Raw genomic sequence first — 25,818 nt, forward strand, 5'->3', positions numbered from 1 at the left:
TGGCAGGGTGAGGGTGATCGGCTGGGTGAGAGTGATTGGCAGGGTGAGTGGCAGGATAAGGGTGAGCGGCTGGGTGAGGGTGAGTGGCAGGGTGAGGGTGAGCGGCTGGGTGAGGGTGAGCGGCTGGGTGAGGGTGAGTGGCTGGGTGAGGGTGAGCGGCTGGGTGAGGGTGATTGGCAGGGTGAGTGGCAGGATAAGAGTGAGCGGCTGGGTGAGGGTGAGTGGCAGGGTGAGGGTGAGCGGCTGGGTGAGGGTGAGCGGCTGGGTGAGGGTGAGTGGCTGGGTGAGGGTGAGTGGCAGCGTGAGGGTGAGCGGCTGGGTGAGGGTGAGCGGCTGGGTGAGGGTGAGTGGCTGGGTGAGGGTGAGTGGCTGGGTGAGGGTGAGCGGCAGGGTGAGGGTGAGTGGCTGGGTGAGGGTGAGTGGCTGGGTGAGGGTGAGTGGCAGGGTGAGGGTGAGTGGCAGGGTGAGTGGCAGGGTGAGGGTGAGCGGCAGGGTGAGGGTGAGTGGCAGGGTGAGGGTGAACGGCTGGGTGAGTGGCTGGGTGAGGGTGAGCGGCTGGGTGAGGGTGAGTGGCTGGGTGAGGGTGAGTGGCAGCGTGAGGGTGAGCGGCTGGGTGAGGGTGAGCGGCAGGGTGAAGGTGAGTGGCTGGGTGAGGGTGAGTGGCTGGGTGAGGGTGAGTGGCAGGGTGAGGGTGAGTGGCAGGGTGAGTGGCAGGGTGAGGGTGAGCGGCAGAGTGAGGGTGAGTGGCAGGGTGAGTGGCAGGGTGAGGGTGAGCGGCAGGGTGAGGGTGAGCGGCTGGGTGAGTGGCTGGGTGAGGGTGAGTGGCAGGGTGAGGGTGAGTGGCAGGGTGAGTGGCAGGGTGAGGGTGAGCGGCAGGGTGAGGGTGAGCGGCTGGGTGAGGGTGAGTGGCTGGGTGAGGGTGAGCCGCTGGGTGAGGGTGAGGGGCTGGGTGAGGGTGAGCGGCTGGGTGAGGGTGAGTGGCTGGGTGAGGGTGAGCGGCTGGGTGAGGGTGAGGGGCTGGGTGAGGGTGAGTGGCTGGGTGAGGGTGAGTGGCAGGGTGAGGGTGAGTGGCTGGGTGAGGGTGAGCGGCTGGGTGAGGGTGAGTGGCTGGGTGAGGGTGAGCGGCTGGGTGAGGGTGAGTGGCTGGGTGAGGGTGAGTGGCTGGGTGAGGGTGAGTGGCTGGGTGAGGGTGAGTGGCAGGGTGAGGGTGAGTGGCTGGGTGAGGGTGAGCGGCAGGGTGAGGGTGAGCGGCTGGGTGAGGGTGAGTGACTGGGTGAGGGTGAGCGGCTGGGTGAGGGTGAGTGGCAGGGTGAGGGTGAGCGGCTGGGTGAGGGTGAGCGGCTGGGTGAGTGGCAGGGTGAGGGTGAGTGGCAGGGTGAGCAGCAGGGTGAGGGTGAGCGGCCGGGTGAGGGTGAGTGGCAGGGTGAGGGTGAATGGCTGGGTGAGGTTGAGTGGCTAGGTGAGGGTGAGCAGCAGGGTGAGGGTGAGTGGCAGGGTGAGGGTGAGCGGCTGGGTGAGGGTGAATGGCAGGGTGAGGGTGAAAGGCTGGGTGAGGGTGAGTGGCTGGGTGAGGGTGAGCAGCAGGGTGAGGGTGAGTGGCAGGGTGAGGGTGAGTGGCAGGGTGAGGGTGAGCGGCAGGGTGAGTGGCTGGGTGAGGGTGAGTGGCAGGGTGAGCAGCAGGGTGAGGGTGAGCGGCCGGGTGAGGGTGAGTGGCAGGGTGAGTGGCTGGGTGATGGTGAGGGGCTGGGTGAGGGTGAGTGGCAGGGTGAGGGTGAGCGGCAGGGTGAGGGTGAGTGGCTGGGTGAGGGTGAGTGGCTGGGTGAGGGTGAGCGGCAGGTGAGGGTGAGTGGCTGGGTGAGGGTGAGCGGCAGGGTGAGGGTGAGTGGCTGGGTGAGGGTGAGTGGCTGGGTGAGGGTGAGTGGCTGGGTGAGGGTGAGCGGCAGGGTGAGTGGCTGGGTGAGGGTGAGAGGCAGGGTGAGGGTGAGTGGCTGGTTAAGGGTGAGTGGCAGGGTGAGGGTGAGCGGCTGGGTGGGGGTGAGTGGCTGGGTGAGGGTGAGCGGCTGGGTGAGGGTGAGAGGCAGGGTGAGGTGCTGGGTGAGGGTGAGTGGCTGGGTGAGGGTGAGTGGCAGGGTGAGTGGCAGGGTGGGGGTGAGTGGCAGGGTGAGGGTGAGTGGCAGGGTGAGTGTGAGTGGCTGGGTGAGGGTGAGTGGCAGGGTGGGGGTGAGTGGCAGGGTGAGGGTGAGTGGCAGGGTGAGGGTGAGCGGCTGAGTGAGGGTGAGTGGCAGGGTGAGGGTGAGTGGCAGGGTGAGGAGGCTGGGTGAGGGTGAGTGGCAGGGTGAGGGTGAGTGGCAGGGTGAGGGTGAGTGGCATGGTGAGGGGCTGGGTGAGGGTGAGCGGCTGGGTGAAGGTGAGTGGCAGGGTGAGGGTGATCGGCTGGGTGAGAGTGATTGGCAGGGTGAGTGGCAGGATAAGGGTGAGCGGCTGGGTGAGGGTGAGTGGCAGGGTGAGGGTGAGCGGCTGGGTGAGGGTGAGCGGCTGGGTGAGGGTGAGTGGCTGGGTGAGGGTGAGCGGCTGGGTGAGGGTGATTGGCAGGGTGAGTGGCAGGATAAGGGTGAGCGGCTGGGTGAGGGTGAGTGGCAGGGTGAGGGTGAGCGGCTGGGTGAGGGTGAGCGGCTGGGTGAGGGTGAGTGGCTGGGTGAGGGTGAGTGGCAGCGTGAGGGTGAGCGGCTGGGTGAGGGTGAGCGGCTGGGTGAGGGTGAGTGGCTGGGTGAGGGTGAGTGGCTGGGTGAGGGTGAGCGGCAGGGTGAGGGTGAGTGGCTGGGTGAGGGTGAGTGGCTGGGTGAGGGTGAGTGGCTGGGTGAGGGTGAGCGGCAGGGTGAGTGGCTGGGTGAGGGTGAGAGGCAGGGTGAGGGTGAGTGGCTGGTTAAGGGTGAGTGGCAGGGTGAGGGTGAGCGGCTGGGTGGGGGTGAGTGGCTGGGTGAGGGTGAGCGGCTGGGTGAGGGTGAGAGGCAGGGTGAGGTGCTGGGTGAGGGTGAGTGGCTGGGTGAGGGTGAGTGGCAGGGTGAGTGGCAGGGTGGGGGTGAGTGGCAGGGTGAGGGTGAGTGGCAGGGTGAGTGTGAGTGGCTGGGTGAGGGTGAGTGGCAGGGTGGGGGTGAGTGGCAGGGTGAGGGTGAGTGGCAGGGTGAGGGTGAGCGGCTGAGTGAGGGTGAGTGGCAGGGTGAGGGTGAGTGGCAGGGTGAGGAGGCTGGGTGAGGGTGAGTGGCAGGGTGAGGGTGAGTGGCAGGGTGAGGGTGAGTGGCATGGTGAGGGGCTGGGTGAGGGTGAGCGGCTGGGTGAAGGTGAGTGGCAGGGTGAGGGTGATCGGCTGGGTGAGAGTGATTGGCAGGGTGAGTGGCAGGATAAGGGTGAGCGGCTGGGTGAGGGTGAGTGGCAGGGTGAGGGTGAGCGGCTGGGTGAGGGTGAGCGGCTGGGTGAGGGTGAGTGGCTGGGTGAGGGTGAGCGGCTGGGTGAGGGTGAGAGGCAGGGTGAGGTGCTGGGTGAGGGTGAGTGGCTGGGTGAGGGTGAGTGGCAGGGTGAGTGGCAGGGTGGGGGTGAGTGGCAGGGTGAGGGTGAGTGGCAGGGTGAGTGTGAGTGGCTGGGTGAGGGTGAGTGGCAGGGTGGGGGTGAGTGGCAGGGTGAGGGTGAGTGGCAGGGTGAGGGTGAGCGGCTGAGTGAGGGTGAGTGGCAGGGTGAGGGTGAGTGGCAGGGTGAGGAGGCTGGGTGAGGGTGAGTGGCAGGGTGAGGGTGAGTGGCAGGGTGAGGGTGAGTGGCATGGTGAGGGGCTGGGTGAGGGTGAGCGGCTGGGTGAAGGTGAGTGGCAGGGTGAGGGTGATCGGCTGGGTGAGAGTGATTGGCAGGGTGAGTGGCAGGATAAGGGTGAGCGGCTGGGTGAGGGTGAGTGGCAGGGTGAGGGTGAGCGGCTGGGTGAGGGTGAGCGGCTGGGTGAGGGTGAGTGGCTGGGTGAGGGTGAGCGGCTGGGTGAGGGTGATTGGCAGGGTGAGTGGCAGGATAAGGGTGAGCGGCTGGGTGAGGGTGAGTGGCAGGGTGAGGGTGAGCGGCTGGGTGAGGGTGAGCGGCTGGGTGAGGGTGAGTGGCTGGGTGAGGGTGAGTGGCAGCGTGAGGGTGAGCGGCTGGGTGAGGGTGAGCGGCTGGGTGAGGGTGAGTGGCTGGGTGAGGGTGAGTGGCTGGGTGAGGGTGAGCGGCAGGGTGAGGGTGAGTGGCTGGGTGAGGGTGAGTGGCTGGGTGAGGGTGAGTGGCAGGGTGAAGGTGATTGGCAGGGTGAGTGGCAGGGTGAGGGTGAGCGGCAGGGTGAGGGTGAGTGGCAGGGTGAGGGTGAGCGGCTGGGTGAGTGGCTGGGTGAGGGTGAGCGGCTGGGTGAGGGTGAGTGGCTGGGTGAGGGTGAGTGGCAGCGTGAGGGTGAGCGGCTGGGTGAGGGTGAGCGGCAGGGTGAAGGTGAGTGGCTGGGTGAGGGTGAGTGGCTGGGTGAGGGTGAGTGGCAGGGTGAGGGTGAGTGGCAGGGTGAGTGGCAGGGTGAGGGTGAGCGGCAGGGTGAGGGTGAGTGGCAGGGTGAGTGGCAGGGTGAGGGTGAGCGGCAGGGTGAGGGTGAGCGGCTGGGTGAGTGGCTGGGTGAGGGTGAGTGGCAGGGTGAGGGTGAGTGGCAGGGTGAGTGGCAGGGTGAGGGTGAGCGGAAGGGTGAGGGTGAGCGGCTGGGTGAGGGTGAGTGGCTGAGTGAGGGTGAGCGGCTGGGTGAGGGTGAGGGGCTGGGTGAGGGTGAGCGGCTGGGTGAGGGTGAGTGGCTGGGTGAGGGTGAGCGGCTGGGTGAGGGTGAGGGGCTGGGTGAGGGTGAGTGGCTGGGTGAGGGTGAGGGGCAGGGTGAGGGTGAGTGGCTGGGTGAGGGTGAGCGGCTGGGTGGGGGTGAGTGGCTGGGTGAGGGTGAGCGGCTGGGTGAGGGTGAGTGGCTGGGTGAGGGTGAGTGGCTGGGTGAGGGTGAGTGGCTGGATGAGGGTGAGTGGCAGGGTGAGGGTGAGTGGCTGGGTGAGGGTGAGCGGCAGGGTGAGGGTGAGCGGCTGGGTGAGGGTGAGTGGCAGGGTGAGGGTGAGTGGCTGGGTGAGGGTGAGCGGCAGGGTGAGGGTGAGCGGCAGGGTGAGGGTGAGCGGCTGGGTGAGGGTGAGCGGCTGGGTGAGGGTGAGTGGCTGGGTGAGGGTGAGTGGCAGGGTGAGGGTGAGTGGCTGGGTGAGGGTGAATGGCAGGGTGAGGGTGAAAGGCTGGGTGAGGGTGAGTGGCTGGGTGAGGGTGAGCAGCAGGGTGAGGGTGAGTGGCAGGGTGAGGGTGAGTGGCAGGGTGAGGGTGAGCGGCAGGGTGAGTGGCTGGGTGAGGGTGAGTGGCAGGGTGAGCAGCAGGGTGAGGGTGAGCGGCCGGGTGAGGGTGAGTGGCAGGGTGAGTGGCTGGGTGATGGTGAGGGGCTGGGTGAGGGTGAGTGGCAGGGTGAGGGTGAGCGGCAGGGTGAGGGTGAGTGGCTGGGTGAGGGTGAGTGGCTGGGTGAGGTTGAGCGGCAGGTGAGGGTGAGTGGCTGGGTGAGGGTGAGCGGCAGGGTGAGGGTGAGTGGCTGGGTGAGGGTGAGTGGCTGGGTGAGGGTGAGTGGCTGGGTGAGGTTGAGCGGCAGGGTGAGTGGCTGGGTGAGGGTGATTGGCAGGGTGAGTGGCAGGATAAGGGTGAGCGGCTGGGTGAGGGTGAGTGGCAGGGTGAGGGTGAGCGGCTGGGTGAGGGTGAGCGGCTGGGTGAGGGTGAGTGGCTGGGTGAGGGTGAGTGGCAGCGTGAGGGTGAGCGGCTGGGTGAGGGTGAGCGGCTGGGTGAGGGTGAGTGGCTGGGTGAGGGTGAGTGGCTGGGTGAGGGTGAGCGGCAGGGTGAGGGTGAGTGGCTGGGTGAGGGTGAGTGGCTGGGTGAGGGTGAGTGGCAGGGTGAGGGTGATTGGCAGGGTGAGTGGCAGGGTGAGGGTGAGCGGCAGGGTGAGGGTGAGTGGCAGGGTGAGGGTGAGCGGCTGGGTGAGTGGCTGGGTGAGGGTGAGCGGCTGGGTGAGGGTGAGTGGCTGGGTGAGGGTGAGTGGCAGCGTGAGGGTGAGCGGCTGGGTGAGGGTGAGCGGCAGGGTGAAGGTGAGTGGCTGGGTGAGGGTGAGTGGCTGGGTGAGGGTGAGTGGCAGGGTGAGGGTGAGTGGCAGGGTGAGTGGCAGGGTGAGGGTGAGCGGCAGGGTGAGGGTGAGTGGCAGGGTGAGTGGCAGGGTGAGGGTGAGCGGCAGGGTGAGGGTGAGCGGCTGGGTGAGTGGCTGGGTGAGGGTGAGTGGCAGGGTGAGGGTGAGTGGCAGGGTGAGTGGCAGGGTGAGGGTGAGCGGCAGGGTGAGGGTGAGCGGCTGGGTGAGGGTGAGTGGCTGAGTGAGGGTGAGCGGCTGGGTGAGGGTGAGGGGCTGGGTGAGGGTGAGCGGCTGGGTGAGGGTGAGTGGCTGGGTGAGGGTGAGCGGCTGGGTGAGGGTGAGGGGCTGGGTGAGGGTGAGTGGCTGGGTGAGGGGCAGGGTGAGGGTGAGTGGCTGGGTGAGGGTGAGCGGCTGGGTGGGGGTGAGTGGCTGGGTGAGGGTGAGCGGCTGGGTGAGGGTGAGTGGCTGGGTGAGGGTGAGTGGCTGGGTGAGGGTGAGTGGCTGGGTGAGGGTGAGTGGCAGGGTGAGGGTGAGTGGCTGGGTGAGGGTGAGCGGCAGGGTGAGGGTGAGCGGCTGGGTGAGGGTGAGTGGCAGGGTGAGGGTGAGTGGCTGGGTGAGGGTGAGCGGCAGGGTGAGGGTGAGCGGCAGGGTGAGGGTGAGCGGCTGGGTGAGGGTGAGCGGCTGGGTGAGGGTGAGTGGCTGGGTGAGGGTGAGTGGCAGGGTGAGGGTGAGTGGCTGGGTGAGGGTGAATGGCAGGGTGAGGGTGAAAGGCTGGGTGAGGGTGAGTGGCTGGGTGAGGGTGAGCAGCAGGGTGAGGGTGAGTGGCAGGGTGAGGGTGAGTGGCAGGGTGAGGGTGAGCGGCAGGGTGAGTGGCTGGGTGAGGGTGAGTGGCAGGGTGAGCAGCAGGGTGAGGGTGAGCGGCCGGGTGAGGGTGAGTGGCAGGGTGAGTGGCTGGGTGATGGTGAGGGGCTGGGTGAGGGTGAGTGGCAGGGTGAGGGTGAGCGGCAGGGTGAGGGTGAGTGGCTGGGTGAGGGTGAGTGGCTGGGTGAGGTTGAGCGGCAGGTGAGGGTGAGTGGCTGGGTGAGGGTGAGCGGCAGGGTGAGGGTGAGTGGCTGGGTGAGGGTGAGTGGCTGGGTGAGGGTGAGTGGCTGGGTGAGGGTGAGCGGCAGGGTGAGTGGCTGGGTGAGGGTGAGAGGCATGGTGAGGGTGAGTGGCTGGTTAAGGGTGAGTGGCAGGGTGAGGGTGAGCGGCTGGGTGGGGGTGAGTGGCTGGGTGAGGGTGAGCGGCTGGGTGAGGGTGAGAGGCAGGGTGAGGTGCTGGGTGAGGGTGAGTGGCTGGGTGAGGGTGAGTGGCAGGGTGAGTGGCAGGGTGGGGGTGAGTGGCAGGGTGAGGGTGAGTGGCAGGGTGAGGGTGAGCGGCTGAGTGAGGGTGAGTGGCAGGGTGAGGGTGAGTGGCAGGGTGAGGAGGCTGGGTGAGGGTGAGTGGCAGGGTGAGGGTGAGTGGCAGGGTGAGGGTGAGTGGCAGGGTGAGGGGCTGGGTGAGGGTGAGCGGCTGGGTGAAGGTGAGTGGCAGGGTGAGGGTGATCGGCTGGGTGAGAGTGATTGGCAGGGTGAGTGGCAGGATAAGGGTGAGCGGCTGGGTGAGGGTGAGTGGCAGGGTGAGGGTGAGCGGCTGGGTGAGGGTGAGCGGCTGGGTGAGGGTGAGTGGCTGGGTGAGGGTGAGCGGCTGGGTGAGGGTGATTGGCAGGGTGAGTGGCAGGATAAGGGTGAGCGGCTGGGTGAGGGTGAGTGGCAGGGTGAGGGTGAGCGGCTGGGTGAGGGTGAGCGGCTGGGTGAGGGTGAGTGGCTGGGTGAGGGTGAGTGGCAGCGTGAGGGTGAGCGGCTGGGTGAGGGTGAGCGGCTGGGTGAGGTTGAGTGGCTGGGTGAGGGTGAGTGGCTGGGTGAGGGTGAGCGGCAGGGTGAGGGTGAGTGGCTGGGTGAGGGTGAGTGGCTGGGTGAGGGTGAGCGGCTGGGTGAGGGTGAGTGGCTGGGTGAGGGTGAGTGGCTGGGTGAGGGTGAGCGGCTGGGTGAGGGTGAGTGGCTGGGTGAGGGTGAGTGGCTGGGTGAGGGTGAGTGGCTGGGTGAGGGTGAGTGGCAGGGTGAGGGTGAGTGGCTGGGTGAGGGTGAGCGGCTGGGTGAGGGTGAGTGGCTGGGTGAGGGTGAGTGGCAGGGTGAGGGTGAGTGGCTGGGTGAGGGTGAGCGGCAGGGTGAGGGTGAGCGGCAGGGTGAAGGTGAGTGGCTGGGTGAGGGTGAGTGGCTGGGTGAGGGTGAGTGGCAGGGTGAGGGTGAGTGGCAGGGTGAGGGTGAGTGGCAGGGTGAGGGTGAGTGGCAGGGTGAGGGTGAGTGGCAGGGAGAGGGTGAGTGACTGGGTGAGGGTGAGTGACTGGGTGAGGGTGAGTGGCTGGGTGAGGGTGAGTGACTGGGTGAGAGTGAGCGGCTGGGTGAGGGTGAGTGGCAGGGTGAGGGTGAGCGGCTGGGTGAGGGTGAGCGGCTGGGTGAGTGGCAGGGTGAGGGTGAGTGGCAGGGTGAGCAGCAGGGTGAGGGTGAGCGGCCGGGTGAGGGTGAGTGGCAGGGTGAGGGTGAATGGCTGGGTGAGGTTGAGTGGCAAGGTGAGGGTGAGCAGCAGGGTGAGGGTGAGTGGCAGGGTGAGGGTGAGCGGCTGGGTGAGGGTGAATGGCAGGGTGAGGGTGAACGGCTGGGTGAGGGTGAGTGGCTGGGTGAGGGTGAGAGGCAGGGTGAGGGGCTGGGTGAGGGTGAGTGGCTGGGTGAGGGTGAGTGGCAGGGTGAGTGGCAGGGTGGGGGTGAGTGGCAGGGTGAGGGTGAGTGGCAGGGTGAGGGTGAGTGGCAGGGTGAGGGTGAGTGGCTGGGTGAGGGTGAGCGGCTGGGTGAGGGTGAGTGGCAGGTTGAGGGTGAGTGGCAGGGTGAGTGGCAGGGTGAGGAGGCTGGGTGAGGGTGAGTTGCAGGGTGAGGGTGAGTGGCAGGGTGAGGGTGAGTGGCAGGGTGAGGGGCTGGGTGAGGGTGAGCGGCTGGGTGAAGGTGAGTGGCAGGGTGAGGGTGATCGGCTGGGTGAGGGTAAGCGGCTGGGTGAGGGTGAGTGGCTGGGTGAGGGTGAGCGGCTGGGTGAGGGTGATTGGCAGGGTGAGTGGCAGGATAAGGGTGAGCGGCTGGGTGAGGGTGAGTGGCAGGGTGAGGGTGAGCGGCTAGGTGAGGGTGAGCGGCTGGGTGAGGGTGAGTGGCTGGGTGAGGGTGAGTGGCAGCGTGAGGGTGAGCGGCTGGGTGAGGGTGAGCGGCTGGGTGAGGGTGAGCGGCTGGGTAAGGGTGAGTGGCTGGGTGAGGGTGAGTGGCTGGGTGAGGGTGAGCGGCAGGGTGAGGGTGAGTGGCAGGGTGAGGGTGAGTGGCTGGGTGAGGGTGAGTGGCTGGGTGAGGGTGAGTGGCTGGGTGAGGGTGAGTGGCAGGGTGAGGGTGAGTGGCTGGGTGAGGGTGAGCGGCAGGGTGAGGGTGAGCGGCAGGGTGAGGGTGAGTGGCAGGGTGAGGGTGAGTGGCTGGGTGAGGGTGAGCGGCAGGGTGAGGGTGAGTGGCTGGGTGAGGGTGAGTGGCTGGGTGAGGGTGAGCGGCTGGGTGAGGGTGAGCGGCTGGGTGAGGGTGAGTGGCTGGGTGAGGGTGAGTGGCTGGGTGAGGGTGAGCGGCAGGGTGAGGGTGAGTGGCAGGGTGAGGGTGAGTGGCTGGGTGAGGGTGAGTGGCTGGGTGAGGGTGAGTGGCTGGGTGAGGGTGAGTGGCTGGGTGAGGGTGAGTGGCAGGGTGAGGGTGAGTGGCTGGGTGAGGGTGAGCGGCAGGGTGAGGGTGAGTGGCTGGGTGAGGGTGAGTGGCAGGGTGAGGGTGAGTGGCTGGGTGAGGGTGAGCGGCAGGGTGAGGGTGAGTGGCTGGGTGAGGGTGAGTGGCTGGGTGAGGGTGAGCGGCAGGGTGAGTGGCAGGGTGAGGGTGAGTGGCTGGGTGAGTGGCTGGGTGAGTGGCAGGGTGAGGGTGAGTGGCTGGGTGAGGGTGAGTGGCTGGGTGAGGGTGAGTGGCAGGGTGAGGGTGAGTGGCTGGGTGAGGGTGATTGGCAGGGTGAGGGTGAGTGGCTGGGTGAGGGTGAGTGGCAGGGTGAGGGTGAGCGGCTGGGTGGGGGTGAGCGGCTGGGTGAGGGTGAGTGGCAGGGTGAGTGGCAGGGTGGGGGTGAGTGGCAGGGTGAGGGTGAGTGGCAGAGTGAGTGTGAGTGGCTGGGTGAGGGTGAGCGGCTGGGTGAGCGGCAGGGTGAGGGTGAGTGGCAGGGTGAGGGTGAGTGGCAGGGTGAGGGTGAGTGGCAGGGTGAGGGGCTGGGTGAGGGTGAGCAGCTGGGTGAAGGTGAGTGGCAGGGTGAGGGTGATCGGCTGGGTGAGGGTGAGCGGCTGGGTGAGGGTGAGTGGCTGGGTGAGGGTGAGCGGCTGGGTGAGGGTGAGTGGCAGGGTGAGGGTGAGCGGCTGGGTGAGGGTGAATGGCAGGGTGAGGGTGAACGGCTGGGTGAGGGTGAGTGGCTGGGTGAGGGTGAGCAGCAGGGTGAGGGTGAGTGGCAGGGTGAGGGTGAGTGGCTGGGTGAGGGTGAGCGGCAGGGTGAGTGGCTGGGTGAGGGTGAGTGGCAGGGTGAGCAGCAGGGTGAGGGTGAGCGGCCGGGTGAGGGTGAGTGGCAGGGTGAGTGGCTGGGTGATGGTGAGGGGCTGGGTGAGGGTGAGTGGCAGGGTGAGGGTGAGCGGCAGGGTGAGGGTGAGTGGCTGGGTGAGGGTGAGTGGCTGGGTGAGGGTGAGCGGCAGGGTGAGTAGCTGGGTGAGGGTGAGCGGCAGGGTGAGGGTGAGTGGCTGGGTGAGGGTGAGTGGCTGGGTGAGGGTGAGTGGCTGGGTGAGGGTGAGCGGCAGGGTGAGTGGCTGGGTGAGGGTGAGAGGCAGGGTGAGGGTGAGTGGCTGGTTAAGGGTGAGTGGCAGGGTGAGGGTGAGCGGCTGGGTGGGGGTGAGTGGCTGGGTGAGGGTGAGCGGCTGGGTGAGGGTGAGAGGCAGGGTGAGGGGCTGGGTGAGGGTGAGTGGCTGGGTGAGGGTGAGTGGCAGGGTGAGTGGCAGGGTGGGGGTGAGTGGCAGGGTGAGGGTGAGTGGCAGGGTGAGTGTGAGTGGCTGGGTGAGGGTGAGTGGCTGGGTGAGGGTGAGTGGCAGGGTGAGGGTGAGTGGCAGGGTGAGGGTGAGTGGCAGGGTGAGGGTGAGTGGCAGGGTGAGGGGCTGGGTGAGGGTGAGCGGCTGGGTGAAGGTGAGTGGCAGGGTGAGTGGCAGGATAAGGGTGATCGGCTGGGTGAGGGTAAGCGGCTGGTTGAGGGTGAGTGGCTGGGTGAGGGTGAGCGGCTGGGTGAGTGTGATTGGCAGGGTGAGTGGCAGGATAAGGGTGAGCAGCTGGGTGAGGGTGAGTGGCAGGGTGAGGGTGAGCGGCTGGGTGAGGGTGAGCGGCTGGGTGAGGGTGAGTGGCTGGGTGAGGGTGAGCGGCTGGGTGAGGGTGAGTGGCTGGGTGAGGGTGAGTGGCTGGGTGAGGGTGAGCGGCAGGGTGAGGGTGAGTGGCAGGGTGAGGGTGAGTGGCTGGGTGAGGGTGAGTGGCTGGGTGAGGGTGAGTGGCTGGGTGAGGGTGAGTGGCTGGGTGAGGGTGAGTGGCAGGGTGAGGGTGAGTGGCTGGGTGAGGGTGAGCGGCAGGGTGAGGGTGAGTGGCTGGGTGAGGGTGAGTGGCAGGGTGAGGGTGAGTGGCTGGGTGAGGGTGAGGGGTAGGGTGAGGGTGAGTGGCTGGGTGAGGGTGAGTGGCTGGGTGAGGGTGAGCGGCAGGGTGAGAGTGAGTGGCAGGGTGAGGGTGAGTGGCTGGGTGAGTGGCTGGGTGAGTGGCAGGGTGAGGGTGAGTGGCTGTGTGAGGGTGAGTGGCTGGGTGAGGGTGAGTGGCAGGGTGAGGGTGAGTGGCTGGGTGAGGGTGAGTGGCAGGGTGAGGGTGAGTGGCTGGGTGAGGGTGAGTGGCAGGGTGAGGGTGAGCGGCTGGGTGGGGGTGAGCGGCTGGGTGAGGGTGAGTGGCAGGGTGAGTGGCAGGGTGGGGGTGAGTGGCAGGGTGAGGGTGAGTGGCAGAGTGAGTGTGAGTGGCTGGGTGAGGGTGAGCGGCTGGGTGAGCGGCAGGGTGAGGGTGATTGGCAGGGTGAGGGTGAGTGGCAGGGTGAGGGTGAGTGGCAGGGTGAAGGGCTGGGTGAGGGTGAGCAGCTGGGTGAAGGTGAGTGGCAGGGTGAGGGTGATCGGCTAGGTGAGGGTGAGCGGCTGGGTGAGGGTGAGTGGCTGGGTGAGGGTGAGCGGCTGGGTGAGGGTGAGTGGCAGGGTGAGGGTGAGCGGCTGGGTGAGGGTGAATGGCAGGGTGAGGGTGAACGGCTGGGTGAGGGTGAGTGGCTGGGTGAGGGTGAGCAGCAGGGTGAGGGTGAGTGGCAGGGTGAGGGTGAGTGGCAGGGTGAGGGTGAGCGGCAGGGTGAGTGGCTGGGTGAGGGTGAGTGGCAGGGTGAGCAGCAGGGTGAGGGTGAGCGGCCGGGTGAGGGTGAGTGGCAGGGTGAGTGGCTGGGTGATGGTGATGGGCTGGGTGAGGGTGAGTGGCAGGGTGAGGGTGAGCGGCAGTGTGAGGGTGAGTGGCTGGGTGAGGGTGAGTGGCTGGGTGAGGGTGAGCGGCAGGGTGAGTAGCTGGGTGAGGGTGAGCGGCAGGGTGAGGGTGAGTGGCTGGGTGAGGGTGAGTGGCTGGGTGAGGGTGAGTGGCTGGGTGAGGGTGAGCGGCAGGGTGAGTGGCTGGGTGAGGGTGAGAGGCAGGGTGAGGGTGAGTGGCTGGTTAAGGGTGAGTGGCAGGGTGAGGGTGAGCGGCTGGGTGGGGGTGAGTGGCTGGGTGAGGGTGAGCGGCTGGGTGAGGGTGAGAGGCAGGGTGAGGGGCTGGGTGAGGGTGAGTGGCTGGGTGAGGGTGAGTGGCAGGGTGAGTGGCAGGGTGGGGGTGAGTGGCAGGGTGAGGGTGAGTGGCAGGGTGAGGGTGAGTGGCAGGGTGAGGGTGAGTGGCTGGGTGAGGGTGAGCGGCTGGGTGAGGGTGAGTGGCAGGGTGAGGGTGAGTGGCAGGGTGAGGGTGAGTGGCAGGGTGAGGAGGCTGGGTGAGGGTGAGTTGCAGGGTGAGGGTGAGTGGCAGGGTGAGGGTGAGTGGCAGGGTGAGGGGCTGGGTGAGGGTGAGCGGCTGGGTGAAGGTGAGTGGCAGGGTGAGGGTGATCGGCTGGGTGAGGGTAAGCGGCTGGGTGAGGGTGAGTGGCTGGGTGAGGGTGAGCGGCTGGGTGAGTGTGATTGGCAGGGTGAGTGGCAGGATAAGGGTGAGCAGCTGGGTGAGGGTGAGTGGCAGGGTGAGGGTGAGCGGCTGGGTGAGGGTGAGCGGCTGGGTGAGGGTGAGTGGCTGGGTGAGGGTGAGTGGCAGCGTGAGGGTGAGCGGCTGGGTGAGGGTGAGCGGCTGGGTGAGGGTGAGCGGCTGGGTGAGGGTGAGTGGCTGGGTGAGGGTGAGTGGCTGGGTGAGGGTGAGCGGCAGGGTGAGGGTGAGTGGCAGGGTGAGGGTGAGTGGCTGGGTGAGGGTGAGCGGCAGGGTGAGAGTGAGTGGCAGGGTGAGGGTGAGTGGCAGGGTGAGTGGCTGGGTGAGTGGCAGGGTGAGGGTGAGTGGCTGGGTGAGGGTGAGTGGCTGGGTGAGGGTGAGTGGCAGGGTGAGGGTGAGTGGCTGGGTGAGGGTGAGTGGCAGGGTGAGGGTGAGCGGCTGGGTGGAGGTGAGTGGCTGGGTGAGGGTGAGCGGCTGGGTGAGGGTGAGAGGCAGAGTGAGGGGCTGGGTGAGGGTGAGTGGCTGGGTGAGGGTGAGTGGCAGGGTGAGTGGCAGGGTGGGGGTGAGTGGCTGGGTGAGGGTGAGTGGCAGGGTGAGTGTGAGTGGCTGGGTGAGGGTGAGCGGCTGGGTGAGCGGCAGGGTGAGGGTGAGTGGCAGGGTGAGGGTGAGTGGCAGGGTGAGGGTGAGTGGCAGGGTGAGGGGCTGGGTGAGGGTGAGCAGCTGGGTGAAGGTGAGTGGCAGTGTGAGGGTGATCGGCTGGGTGAGGGTGAGCGGCAGGGTGAGGGTGAGTGGCTGGGTGAGGGTGAGCGGCTGGGTGAGGGTGAGAGGCAGGGTGAGTGGCAGGATAAGGGTGAGCGGCTGGGTGAGGGTGAGTGGCAGGGTGAGGTTGATCGGCTGGGTGAGGGTGAGCGGCTGGGTGAGGGTGAGTGGCTGGGTGAGTGTGAGTGGCAGGGTGAGGGTGAGCGGCTGGGTGAGGTTGAGCGGCTGGGTGAGGGTGAGTGGCTGGGTGAGGGTGAGTGGCTGGGTGAGGGTGAGCGGCAGGGTGAGGGTGAGTGGCAGGGTGAGGGTGAGTGGCTGGGTGAGGGTGAGCGGCAGGGTGAGGGTGAGTGGCAGGGTGAGGGTGAGTGGCTGGGTGAGTGGCTTGGTGAGGGTGAGTGGCAGGGTGAGTGGCTGGGTGAGTGGCAGGGTGAGGGTGAGTGGCTGGGTGAGGGTGAGTGGCAGGGTGAGGGTGAGTGGCTGGGTGAGGGTGAGTGGCTGGGTGAGGGTGAGTGGCTGGGTGAGGGTGAGTGGCAGGGTGAGCAGCAGGGTCAGGGCGAGTGGCACGGTGAGTGGCAGGGTGAGGGTGAGCGGCAAGGTGAGCGGCTGGGTGAGGGTGAGTGGCAGGGTGAGCAGCAGGGTGAGGGTGAGCGGCCGGGTGAGGGTGAGTGGCAGGGTGAGTGGCTGGGTGAGGGTGAGGGGCTGGGTGAGGGTGAGTGGCAGGGTGAGGGTGAGCGGCAGGGTGAGGGTGAGTGGCTAGGTGAGGGTGAGTGGCTGGGTGAGGGTGAGCGGCAGGGTGTGGGTTAGTGGCTGGGTGAGGGTGAGCGGCAGGGTGAGGGTGAGTGGCTGGGTGAGGGTGAGTGGCTGGGTGAGGGTGAGTGGCTGGGTGAGGGTGAGCGGCAGGGTGAGGGTGAGTGGCTGGGTGAGGGTGAGAGGCAGGGTGAGGGTGAGTGGCTGGTTAAGGGTGAGTGGCAGGGTGAGGGTGAGCGGCTGGGTGGGGGTGAGTGGCTGTGTGAGGGTGAGTGGCAGGGTGAGTGGCAGGGTGGGGGTGAGTGGCAGGGTGAGGGTGAGTGGCAGGGTGAGTGTGAGTGGCTGGGTGAGGGTGAGCGGCTGGGTGAGCGGCAGGGTGAGGGTGAGTGGCAGGGTGAGGGTGAGTGGCAGGGTGAGGGTGAGTGGCAGGGTGAGGGGCTGGGTGAGGGTGAGCGGCTGGGTGAAGGTGAGTGGAAGGGTGAGGGTGATCGGCTGGGTGAGGGTGAGCGGCTGGGTGAGGGTGAGTGGCTGGGTGAGGGTGAGCGTCTGGGTGAGGGTGAGTGGCAGGGTGAGTGGCAGGATAAGGGTGAGCGGCTGGGTGAGGGTGAGTGGCAGGGTGAGGGTGAGTGGCAGGGTGAGGGTGAGCGGCTGGGTGAGGGTGAGCGGCAGGGTGAGGGTGAGTGGCTGGGTGAGGGTGAGTGGCTGGGTGAGGGTGAGTGGCAGGGTGAGGGTGAGGGGCTGGGTCAGGGTGAGTGGCAGGGTGAGGGTGAGTGGCAGGGTGAGTGTCACCCTACCATGATGAGCTTGAGATCGGCCAGGCCCGGCGGCACACGGCTCAGCTGATTTGAGTCGAGGTGCAGTTCAAGGAGGCCGCTGGCGTGGGTGAGACTCCCGTCCTTGACGGAGCTGATCTTGTTGTGGCTGAGACCGAGCCTGTGGGCACACAACGCTGATGAGCGCCTCACGGTGCTGGAACAAGTCGCGGATTCTTCCCATGAGCCGGCTGCTGGCGGATTTTAGCGAAGGGTTGAAACGTTTTAGATGCTACAGGGGGACTGTATGGGCATACCTCACCAAGCGGGCATGCAACAAACAACGCCGTCACAGCAGTGACTCGTGAGAATTGATGCGTTTCTTGAATTGGTGATACCGGTGTGTGGTGTGCAGGTGGTGTCACCTGGTGAGGTGGTCCAGGCCCTTGAGGTCGCTGTCCCCGATGGCGGTGATCTTGTTGCCGTCCAAGTGGAGCTCGTTGAGGGAGGCCGGTAGCCCTGGGGACGACAGCACGGCACGGTCACATGGGAAGGTGACACGGCATGGCGACACGGTGACACGGCACGGCGACATGGGAAGGTGACATGACACGGCGACATGGGAAGGTGACACGGCAGGTCGACACGGTGACACGGCACGGCGACACGGCGCTCAGAGTCCACTGCTCACCCGCCACTCCCCCATCAGCATCACATCGGGGGGCCGGGGGCACGTTCGGGACGTGCACTCTACCCGACGCGCTCACGGCGTGTCGAGGCCGCGTCGTGCTGACGGAGTTTTCCGCCAGCGCGCCGAGGGGTCTGCACGCACCTTTGGGGATGGCGCTGAGCTCGCTGTCAGACAGACGGATGTAGGTGAGGCGATCCAATCCCTTGAAGGAGCCGACGTCTATTCCGCTGTTCTGCAGAGGATTGTTTCCCATCTCTGCACGATTGGCAAGAAAGAATGAATTTGTAATACTCACAGGATGGTCAGTTTAATATTTGCCTTAACAGTGAATGAAGTCATACTTTTATGACCATTGTGAACACACACCAACAAACATAGGTTTTATCGCAATCAATCGATCACAATTCCAAATACATCAGCAGACCAACTGGGGAGCAAGGGTCTGGACAAAGTCTTACAAAAAACAGCATCATGATGACACAGGGTCGCAAATGTCATGGAGACGCTCGCGTCACAGGGTCACTAGGGTCACAGGGTCACTAGGGTCACAGGGTTGCTAGCATCGTGGGGTCGCGGGGTCACGGGGTCGTGGGGTCGCGGGGTCACGGGGTCATGGGGTCGTGGGGTCGTTAGGGTCGCGGGGTCGTGGGGTCGCTAGGGTCGTGGGGTCGTGGGGTCGCTAGCGTTGCGGAGCTGTTTGTGTCATTGGGTCACAAGTAATACGCAGTTCCATGATTTAACTCGTGTGGTGATGTCAGAGCGGACTCGGCACGTGATTATACCCCTGTGCTGTGGCCACTCTGCGCCAATCTGGTGGCGATGCGACTGCGTGGGCACGGGGGGCGCCGCGTGATGAGCGCCCTTCTGGGATACGCACCTATCGCGTTCAGACGCTTGAGTCCGTAAAAGATCTCCCTCGGCACCTTGGAAATGCGGTTCTCGTAGAGGCGCAGCTCGGTGAGGTATTTGGGCAAGTTGGGCGGCACCTCCTCGAGCTGGTTCTTTGACAGATACAGGCGGTCGAGGCTCACCAGGGGCAGAAACGCCTTCGGGTGGATCTTGGAGATCTTGTTGTTCGCCAGGATGAGAACCTGCGTGGCGCGAGGGACGAAGGAGTCCAACAACAGCGTGAACCTCCGCGCTCCGCTCGAGCGCGCCACGCGACCCCTGCGTCGCCTTCACAACGGCGCTGGCGTCACGCAAGGGGCTGCATTGTTGAACACCTTCAACACCTCGCCGTGTAGCCTTAGCAGACTGTTGGGGAAAGTGCCGTGAGTAGCGAGTGGCACCTAATAAAGGCCGGCACGGTGCACGAGGGGGTGGGTGGCCAGCACCATGCGCGACCGCCTTTGTCTCCCCAATGGCGATGTTTACTACGCACCGCACAAGGTGCTCATTTGAGGCTCAGTCGACCTAAGGGAGGCCCAGGCCCAGGACCGGTTCAGATATTTGTCACTGGTGTTGGGAATCGAACCCAGGGGTTGCTGGGGTTCGCGGCGCAGCGCGCTAACCGCTGCGCCGCCGCTCCCCACTCGAGGCACGCATTGCGCGTCAATTGAATATTCATGCAAAGCTCGAAGGCAGTCGACACATCCCGCATGAAACGCAACCTAGAGGCTGCTGTCGCCCTTCTCTCGCGTCTACAAAGTTTATGTAAAGTTCCTTTGATCAATGCAACTCGTTCGTGCTCTAAGCCGACACTATCTCCCTCGGGAACACTTCGATGTGCCGCTTTATCCCATTTTAATTTGGGCTCTCATGATCGCCTACTTTTAGAATGCTCCGCAACTTCACGCCTTTAAATAATCATCATCATCGTAACAGAGTCGTGTCAAATGTATTTGACCAGGATGAGATTCGCATCTCAATTTCAAGGGACTTCTGGAAAGATGGCGGCGACAGATCACCAGTTCCACAGAAAGTGTGGATTAATATCATCCATAATACCGGTTTTTGGGTTAGATCGCGTAAATATACACAAATCTGGCTGTCGCCTTATGAAGCTAGTTGTAATTACTGGCGATACGTCGTACTCAGATTGTAAATGTTGTGGCTTTGCTCTCCAACACACCGGCGTGCTGTACTAGTGACGAATTGGTCACGTTCTGTTTACGTGACAACCCTTACTAGTTGGCTGTGTCGGGTGGTAGCGGGTTTAACGACACATTTATATATTTTTGCGATCTAACCCAAAAAACCTGTATTTTGGATGATATTGGTCGCGAAAGCCTGCGTGTTAAACTGGATTAATATAGCTGTGCAAATATAACACATTAACACAGACGAGAAAAATGAAACATTAAAATTTTCATTATTAATTTGTAAGAAATAAATAGTTAGCAGAGAGAGGTTACGTGGCATCAATGGGTAGAGACAACATTTCCTGATACATTTTTTAAATGAAAAGACACGAGTCAATCAGCCTGATACTGAGGTGGCATCAGACCGCTTCCAGGCAGATGGGGCCGGGTGAGAGAAAGCAAAGCCCTGCGGCCCGGGACAGACTCGACAGCGAGGTTTGAGTGAGAGCGAATGTCTGAGCTGAGACCAGGGGAAGAAATCAGCCGAGTCAGTTTGAGTGCACACGAATGGAGGAGGAAGTTTGCCACGTCCATCTTCGGTGGAATTTACGACCACTCCAAATTCATCCAGGGAATGGTGTTATCAATAAAATGCCGCAATGGTGTTCTCCAAATGGGCACTCGGGCACAGACCTTGCTACGCTATTACAGCTTGGAACAAGGCCACTGATGACACCACCGTGGAAGAGGCGCTGTGGGCAATATCCAAATGTTATCTACATCAGAAATGTTCGTGGTAAAAATGAATGTTATTTGTGCAAGCTGAGGAAACCCCCATTTTTTATTCACGAATAACAAACTGATTCTGCACTCTTTCACACAACTCTGAATGTGTCGTTTAAGATGTCCATTGGTAGGATGTCTAAAGTTGTACGCGTGCAAAGTAGACGAAAGCTTGCAAATTTCAGACCCTGTGGGTGTATAAGTTTTACTCTCTCGGAAATTGATTATATCTGACTGTAATTTACTTTCCAGCAGAGTGATTGATGGATTTTAATGTCCACTCGTATGGCCCCAGCCTGACACTATGTGAATCTGCATCATAATGATAATTGGAAGCGTTTAAACACTTCAAAGCGTCTTTAGTTGCCACGCTCTCTTATAAGGGTGGGGTAGGGTGCAAGTATATTATAATGCGAGGGTACGAGTCTTTTTCCAGGCCTCTGGCAAGTGTTGCCACAGGGCTGGAAAGTCGGGAGTCCACTCCCCCTGCTCGCCTGCTTGTTCGTACTGGTAAATCAGTTACAGCACAGCGTGGGGAAGACTACACAAATGCATGGGGTTAGATCACGTAAAGATAAATGTGTCGTTAGAGCCGCCACCATCCGACACAGTTACATTGTAAGGTTTGTCGCGTGAACAAAACGTGCCAACTCGTTATTAGTTCAACACACCGGTTGTGTGTTGGAGAGTGAATACACTACAATATTTACAATTATAGTGTAGTGTATAGTGTAGTGTATATTGTAGTAAACCCACCGCAATATTTACAATTCCAGTACCGTGATGTTTCACCGATAAACAGAGCAGATGAAGGTGATGTCGTCACTTGTGAGACAATTAGGTGCGAAGACCAGGTGAGTGTATTCATGAACATTACAATGGGTATCTATTATTGGTTGGGTTATTCACAGTTAATGAACACACATGATGTACGTACATCACGCGTGGACATTATGTTTGTACATTCTGCCGTGTCCGGTATTGCAGCTCCGCTCCGCGCTTCAAAAGGAGCAGAGGAGGAGAAGAGGAGCACGGGCCTTCAACGACATTACGTTCGTGAAGAACAGAGATCACCACTCCGCTGACTTGAACCAGCAGGATGCGGCCTGCTGGGATGGATCACGAGACCAGGGGGCTAAAGAGAGCGGGGAGCGAGCGAGCGCGGGGGAGGCGAGGGGTCAGAGGGGTCGAGGGTGACAACGCGTGACCGGGCCACGCCGTTCGTGTCGGCACGGCTTTGTGTCCGGTCGGCGACCCCAGGCCAGGTTAGTACCTGGACGTGGACACTGCAGCGTACATCACAGCCCTCTTCCTATCCAAACAATTGGTGGTACGGAGAGATCTCACCGACAAGATGATTCTGAGTTTAACACGGATGAGGCTTTCTCGACAAACATTATCTATAATATTGGTCGCGAGAGCCTCCATTATGGACAAGGTGATTCTCCAACTGAAGTGATTTCATCTCTGGACGTTGTGCGACAGCCGATCATGAGACTTTTCATTCCTGCCAGGTCCACGCGCCCGGTTCCCTAGCTCTTCCGCGACGCGCCTGCTGTCCTCGTCTGATCGAGACGGTGTGGATGTTGAAATCACTGCTGCCCAGGGGGAACTCCCCTCACCCACGACTGTCTCCGATATTGAGCCTCGATCCCAACCGCCCGCAATGAGCGTTCTCTCACGACACCGTGCAAACTCAAACTCCATCGATCTCTCGGGGGCATGGCTCAGGCGTGGACGACGGCCGTGGTTCCAGGAACGGCAGGGCTGCGCCTGCCTGCGTGCGTGCGCAGACGTACGTGCAGCTTGGCCTGATTTTTGAAGGCGTCGTCTTTGATCTCGGTCAGCTTGTTGCCCTGCAGATCGAGCAGCGTGGTGTCCAGCGGAATGTTGCTGGGCACGTCGCGGAGTCCTGCACTCGGGGAGGAGAGGGAAGTGGGTTTGGGAGGGGGGGCAAGGGGGTCGTTAAGTGCGCTGCAGGCAGGGGCGGGATGGGGGCCGCGCGCTCCGGGGCGAATTCGGAATCGTGCCGCGTCCACAAAAAACCCCGAAAGGTGAGCGTCAGGTCCTGCGATGTTCTCATCGGCGCTCTAATGACACATCCGACCACTCTTGAGTCGTGACACAGCCAACGCGGTGGCGCGTGTAGCGTAGCATATCGACAAGGCTCGATGATTGCAATTCGCTACTCTACGGGATGTCCGGCAAAGAAAAAAACATGAGCAAGCTACAGCACGTACACAAAATTCCCTGGCGGGTGTCGTGACGGGTTGCTGCAAGATCCGCCTGTGTCCGTGCAGTGCTCGCCGAGCTGCATTGGCGTCCGGTTGCGGAAAGAACACTTTAATTATAAGGCTGCACTCATTACACGCAAAGTCCTTGCCACAAATTAACCACAATACCTTGCTGATCTCGTCAAGGAGTATAAACCATCGCGCGAACTCCGGTCATCCTCACAGTGGCTTTTGGCTGCTGGCCATTGAACAAAGGCGGTGGTCACCGCTCTTCCTTCCGATATTATGAAACCACTGGAGCTGTGCACTTTTAAGTCGAGACTATAAACTAATATCTTTAGAGCTGCTTTTTGTGCTTAATTTGTTGTCCTTCCCCCGCACCTCTGATTAACGCGGTTGGCTACGCACGGTGCGAAAGAAGTTCAACGTACGTGCATACAGCGTGGGACACGAATGCCGTGCCAGTCTTCCATCTCGTCACCTTTGTCTCTTCTGGAAGCATTCCCCGCCATCTCGGATCAGCGCAGTATTTTTGTTTTTGTTTCTTTATCTTTTTATTTTATGTCTGTAGAGGGTAGATGCATCCCATGCATCCCATCCCTCCTAACCCTCTCCAGGTGTGCCTCTTCAGGCCATTTCAAGCCACATTGGACTCAACAATATATGTCTGAAATAACAAAGTCACGCAGCATGGGAGGCGGTTGTGCCAGAACCAACTCTGGTCGTGTGGCAATTTTTGTGACCCTTTGGAAAGAGCCACCAACAGTTGTCGTCTCTCAGCCGGGCTGTCAAGAAACCAACCTTCCGCCTGACTATGCGGGAGAGTGCACAGGATGTCACACAGAGCTTAGAACACCTCACCGTCGGTAATGATAATAATAAAATATTAATTCTATTTATAATGCACCAGATTTTGCAGACAAATCAACAACTCGGAGGTGCGGAGCCAAGCTTAGGGCTGCCCGAAAGCCCGGACCCAGACAGATAGAGGGGGCCTTCAGACGTTTCTTGAAAGTCGGTGCGCATTCGATGTTGCGGATGTGCCAAGGGACATAGAGAGTTCCACACCGAGGGTGTCTGGAGACAATAGCTCAAGGGCTCTCACCGAGGTCGGAGCACTGCACAACTTTGTGGTTGCACTGGCAGCCGAAGGGGCACGAGTGCTCGGCGCGGGGCGGCGGACGCGGAGTCGGGAGGGGCCGAGCCGACCCGCTGTGCGCGACGTCGATGATTTCCCCCGAGCCCTCCCCGTCCACCGCACCGCTGCCGCCGGCCATGAAGTCAAACATCTGGGACTGCCGGAATGGCACCGCAGCGGCGGCGGCGGCTGACGCCCGGCCGGAGGAAGAGGAGGCGACCAGCGCGCCGGCAAGAAGCAAGACCAGGAGCGGTGATGCCATCCTGAGCGGCAGCTTTCAAGTCACACGGGGCTGGGAGGAGAGAGACACGTGGCGCACACAAAAGAGCGACGAGTTGAACGTTGGTTGTCAGATGTAAATCTATTTTCAGTAAATACTCCCCCCGGTTTATGTCAGGGGGGAGGGGGAGTTGCGTTCCTGAAAATGTGCGACGACGAATATCGAAACGGCGTCCAGCACACAAGTGCGTGGAGGCGAAGGCTTGAGAGGCGACGGATAACGAGACAGGGCGGGTGACGATTTTGTCAGCGACGTAAGCGTGGGTTGCAGGCGACACAGATCGGGCAGCGGTGTGAATAATAATAGTAACAACGTGACGACGTATTATGCGAAACGGCGTAACAGGGAGAGACGTCAAGCAGGGTGTGTTTACACAGTAAATGGTGCACCAGGCGCAGCCCTGCAATAGCCTGCGTGCACCACGACTGGCGGAAGGGTCTCCACTCGAGGGAGCTCGAGAGAGAGAGAGAGGGGGGGGGCGGGGGGGTATTTTTGTCTACTCTTCCACATGGGTCAAATGTCCTGGAAGCGGTGCGAATGCCCACACTTTACCCCCACCACACGCGACTTGCCTGCCGACCGACCTCCCGGCTGTGGTGAACCCGTTGCTACCGACAGAGGCAGTGGCGGAGAGATGTAATAAACTTACACCCTCGTTTCTGTCCGGTGCGCTGACCATTCCACCGCAGGTGCAGTGCCGTGACGGAAACACCTGGACCTCTTTGCTAGGAACGTCACCGATTACAGGCATGAACTTTTACGTTCAAGGCCGCGGTGTTATTGATGAACGTGCTGAGTCGGTTTTCGTTATTCGTGCTGTGTACCGCTACCGACAACGATATCGCTGTATAATTTGGTTAATCAACGACAACAACAACAAAACCACTGCACGTTTTTAATTTTATTCAAGACGTGCTTTGTATCATCAGGTGAGGACAACGCTCGCCTTTGCGACGGTGGCGTGACCCTTTTGTCGCTTTCGCGGAAGGTGGCGGTGATCGCGTCTGACACTTGGGGGCCTTGTTTGCATCCCCCTCTAACTCCGCTGACACGAGCTTGATCTCGTCTCTGCCCCTTGGATCGCTTGCCCAACACCCCCCCCCCCCCCCAGTCTTTATATTATTGCCGCGGTTGAAGAGCCTTTGCCCTGACTCATTTAATCGGAGATCAAAGGTACCCAAGGGTTCTTGTCTCGCCCGGCACGCCGTGGTCTCTTGTTTGAGAATGATCACAGCCTTTCCCTAACGATATTCGACGCCATTGTGGTTCCCGCGTTCAAAACTCAACCTTGGGAGCTCCCACAAAGCCGCAACATCCAGAATAGATTCTGGTGCCTTTCTCTCATCTGACCTTCACCCCCACCCTCCCCCATTTTCCAACGCCTGCCATGATAATCCTGTCACCATTAATTCTGCCAAGACGGGCATTTTCATCGTCGTCTCCATTAAAGCCGCTACGAGAAGTACTTTTAATCCCTCTCGAATCCGCTCCACTCACCAATGACCGTAGCCTCATTAGTCTCGGCACAACTTTCCGAATCATCTTGGAAGCCACACATCGTCTCCATCGCCTCTCGGAAACCAATCCAAGAAACGTGGGCTTCCCTTTGTAATGCAAAAATCTCAGTTGCACACCAGCAATGTCTCACACTCGACACATGGCACAGGAATGGCGCAGAAAAAAGTTCTGCTCCAAAGTTTCGGGCGGCGCGTGATGGAGTCAAAGAACGATGTCCCGGCCCTGTGATCTATCTCTCCGTTCCCCCTTGCCTCCCGGCGTCGCTTCTCCCGGTTAACTTGGTCTGTGCTGCTCCTGAAACCCAACGTCCGCCCTGTTTGTCCACCCAAGGGATGCCCTCGCCTGTCGCACACGTCGCAAGGTGCGTTGCGTTTGAGGTCGTCTCGTTGCGCAAAGTTCGCCTCTTTAGAAAACGTCCCAACGAGACGTAATTTTACTCACGAATTACCCCTCCTCTCTTCTACTTCCCAGCCGGATTGCAACTTGCAGTCGTTTAAGTTTACAATCAATCACTGCTTTCTAGTCCCGTGTCGCTGACGGTGATCGACGTTTCTCTTTTAAAACAAGAAGAAGGAGCACCTCCGTTGTGGTTCTTACATTCCAAATGTATTTTGAGCACCCCACGTCGTGATTCGTCATTGATTTTTGGCCAAATTTCCGTCACAACACTTTCCATCACCCGAACGTCGCCAAACACAGCCAAGGAATAATGAAGTAGTCACGTGGTGTGCGAGCGTTTAACCACGCACCGATTTATTCGCATTGTTATCATTGTTGTATCAAGTCCACTCACGGTTGATTGAAGAGCACCCGCGCAATCACGCGAATTACAAGCAGAGGAAATGAGCGTTGAAGCATCACCTTCTGGACTGGAGAGCTGTTGGTGTTTTGAGATGAGCTCAGGCACGCGCCGCTGTGTGTATGGCGAGCGGGGTATGGTGGCTACCTAGCTGGCTGGGTAGTGTTCCTAGACCGCAGGAGGCGCGTGATGCAACGCCCACCACCATCATCATCAACCTGCTGCTCACCCTCCCTTCCTTTCCGTGTCCCAACCCCGGGCGCGCAGTCCCCCTGACAGGGGGAGCGTGACCCCCCACCCACCCACCCCCTACCCCCCACCCACCCACCTCCTACCCCCCACTCGCGGTGGAATTCCTCCGCTGTGCTTCAACGCGCTGCCTCCAGGCGCGTCATCAACACCGCCAATGTGAGGGAGATGGCGGGGGGGTATCGTCTAAGGCGGGG

At 62.2% G+C, this 25,818-nt stretch overlaps 1 protein-coding gene across 2 annotated transcripts in view; it reads right to left on the minus strand.

The window, feature by feature from the left end:
• Nucleotides 1–25,522, minus strand: part of LOC144729270 (decorin-like) — a 30,111-nt gene extending 4,589 nt beyond the window's left edge. The window contains exons 1-7 of one of the 2 annotated variants that reach the window (XM_078609398.1): nucleotides 25,435–25,522; nucleotides 22,743–23,067; nucleotides 21,203–21,315; nucleotides 17,477–17,690; nucleotides 16,741–16,854; nucleotides 16,334–16,427; nucleotides 15,951–16,089 (exon numbers count right to left, since the gene is read on the minus strand). In XM_078609398.1, the coding sequence (XP_078465524.1) occupies nucleotides 15,951–16,089; nucleotides 16,334–16,427; nucleotides 16,741–16,854; nucleotides 17,477–17,690; nucleotides 21,203–21,315; nucleotides 22,743–23,037 (969 nt within the window). In that variant the 5' untranslated portion in view covers nucleotides 23,038–23,067; nucleotides 25,435–25,522. Of the gene's footprint in view, nucleotides 1–15,950; nucleotides 16,090–16,333; nucleotides 16,428–16,740; nucleotides 16,855–17,476; nucleotides 17,691–21,202; nucleotides 21,316–22,742; nucleotides 23,068–25,366 lie in introns of both variants that reach the window. The other variant, XM_078609399.1, reaches the window with a different exon arrangement.
• Between the last annotated feature and the right edge of the window lie 296 nt (nucleotides 25,523–25,818).

This window comes from Lampetra planeri, chromosome 32 (genome assembly GCF_965212315.1).
Source record: "Lampetra planeri chromosome 32, kcLamPlan1.2.h2, whole genome shotgun sequence".
NCBI classification, from domain to species: Eukaryota; Metazoa; Chordata; class Hyperoartia; order Petromyzontiformes; family Petromyzontidae; genus Lampetra; species Lampetra planeri.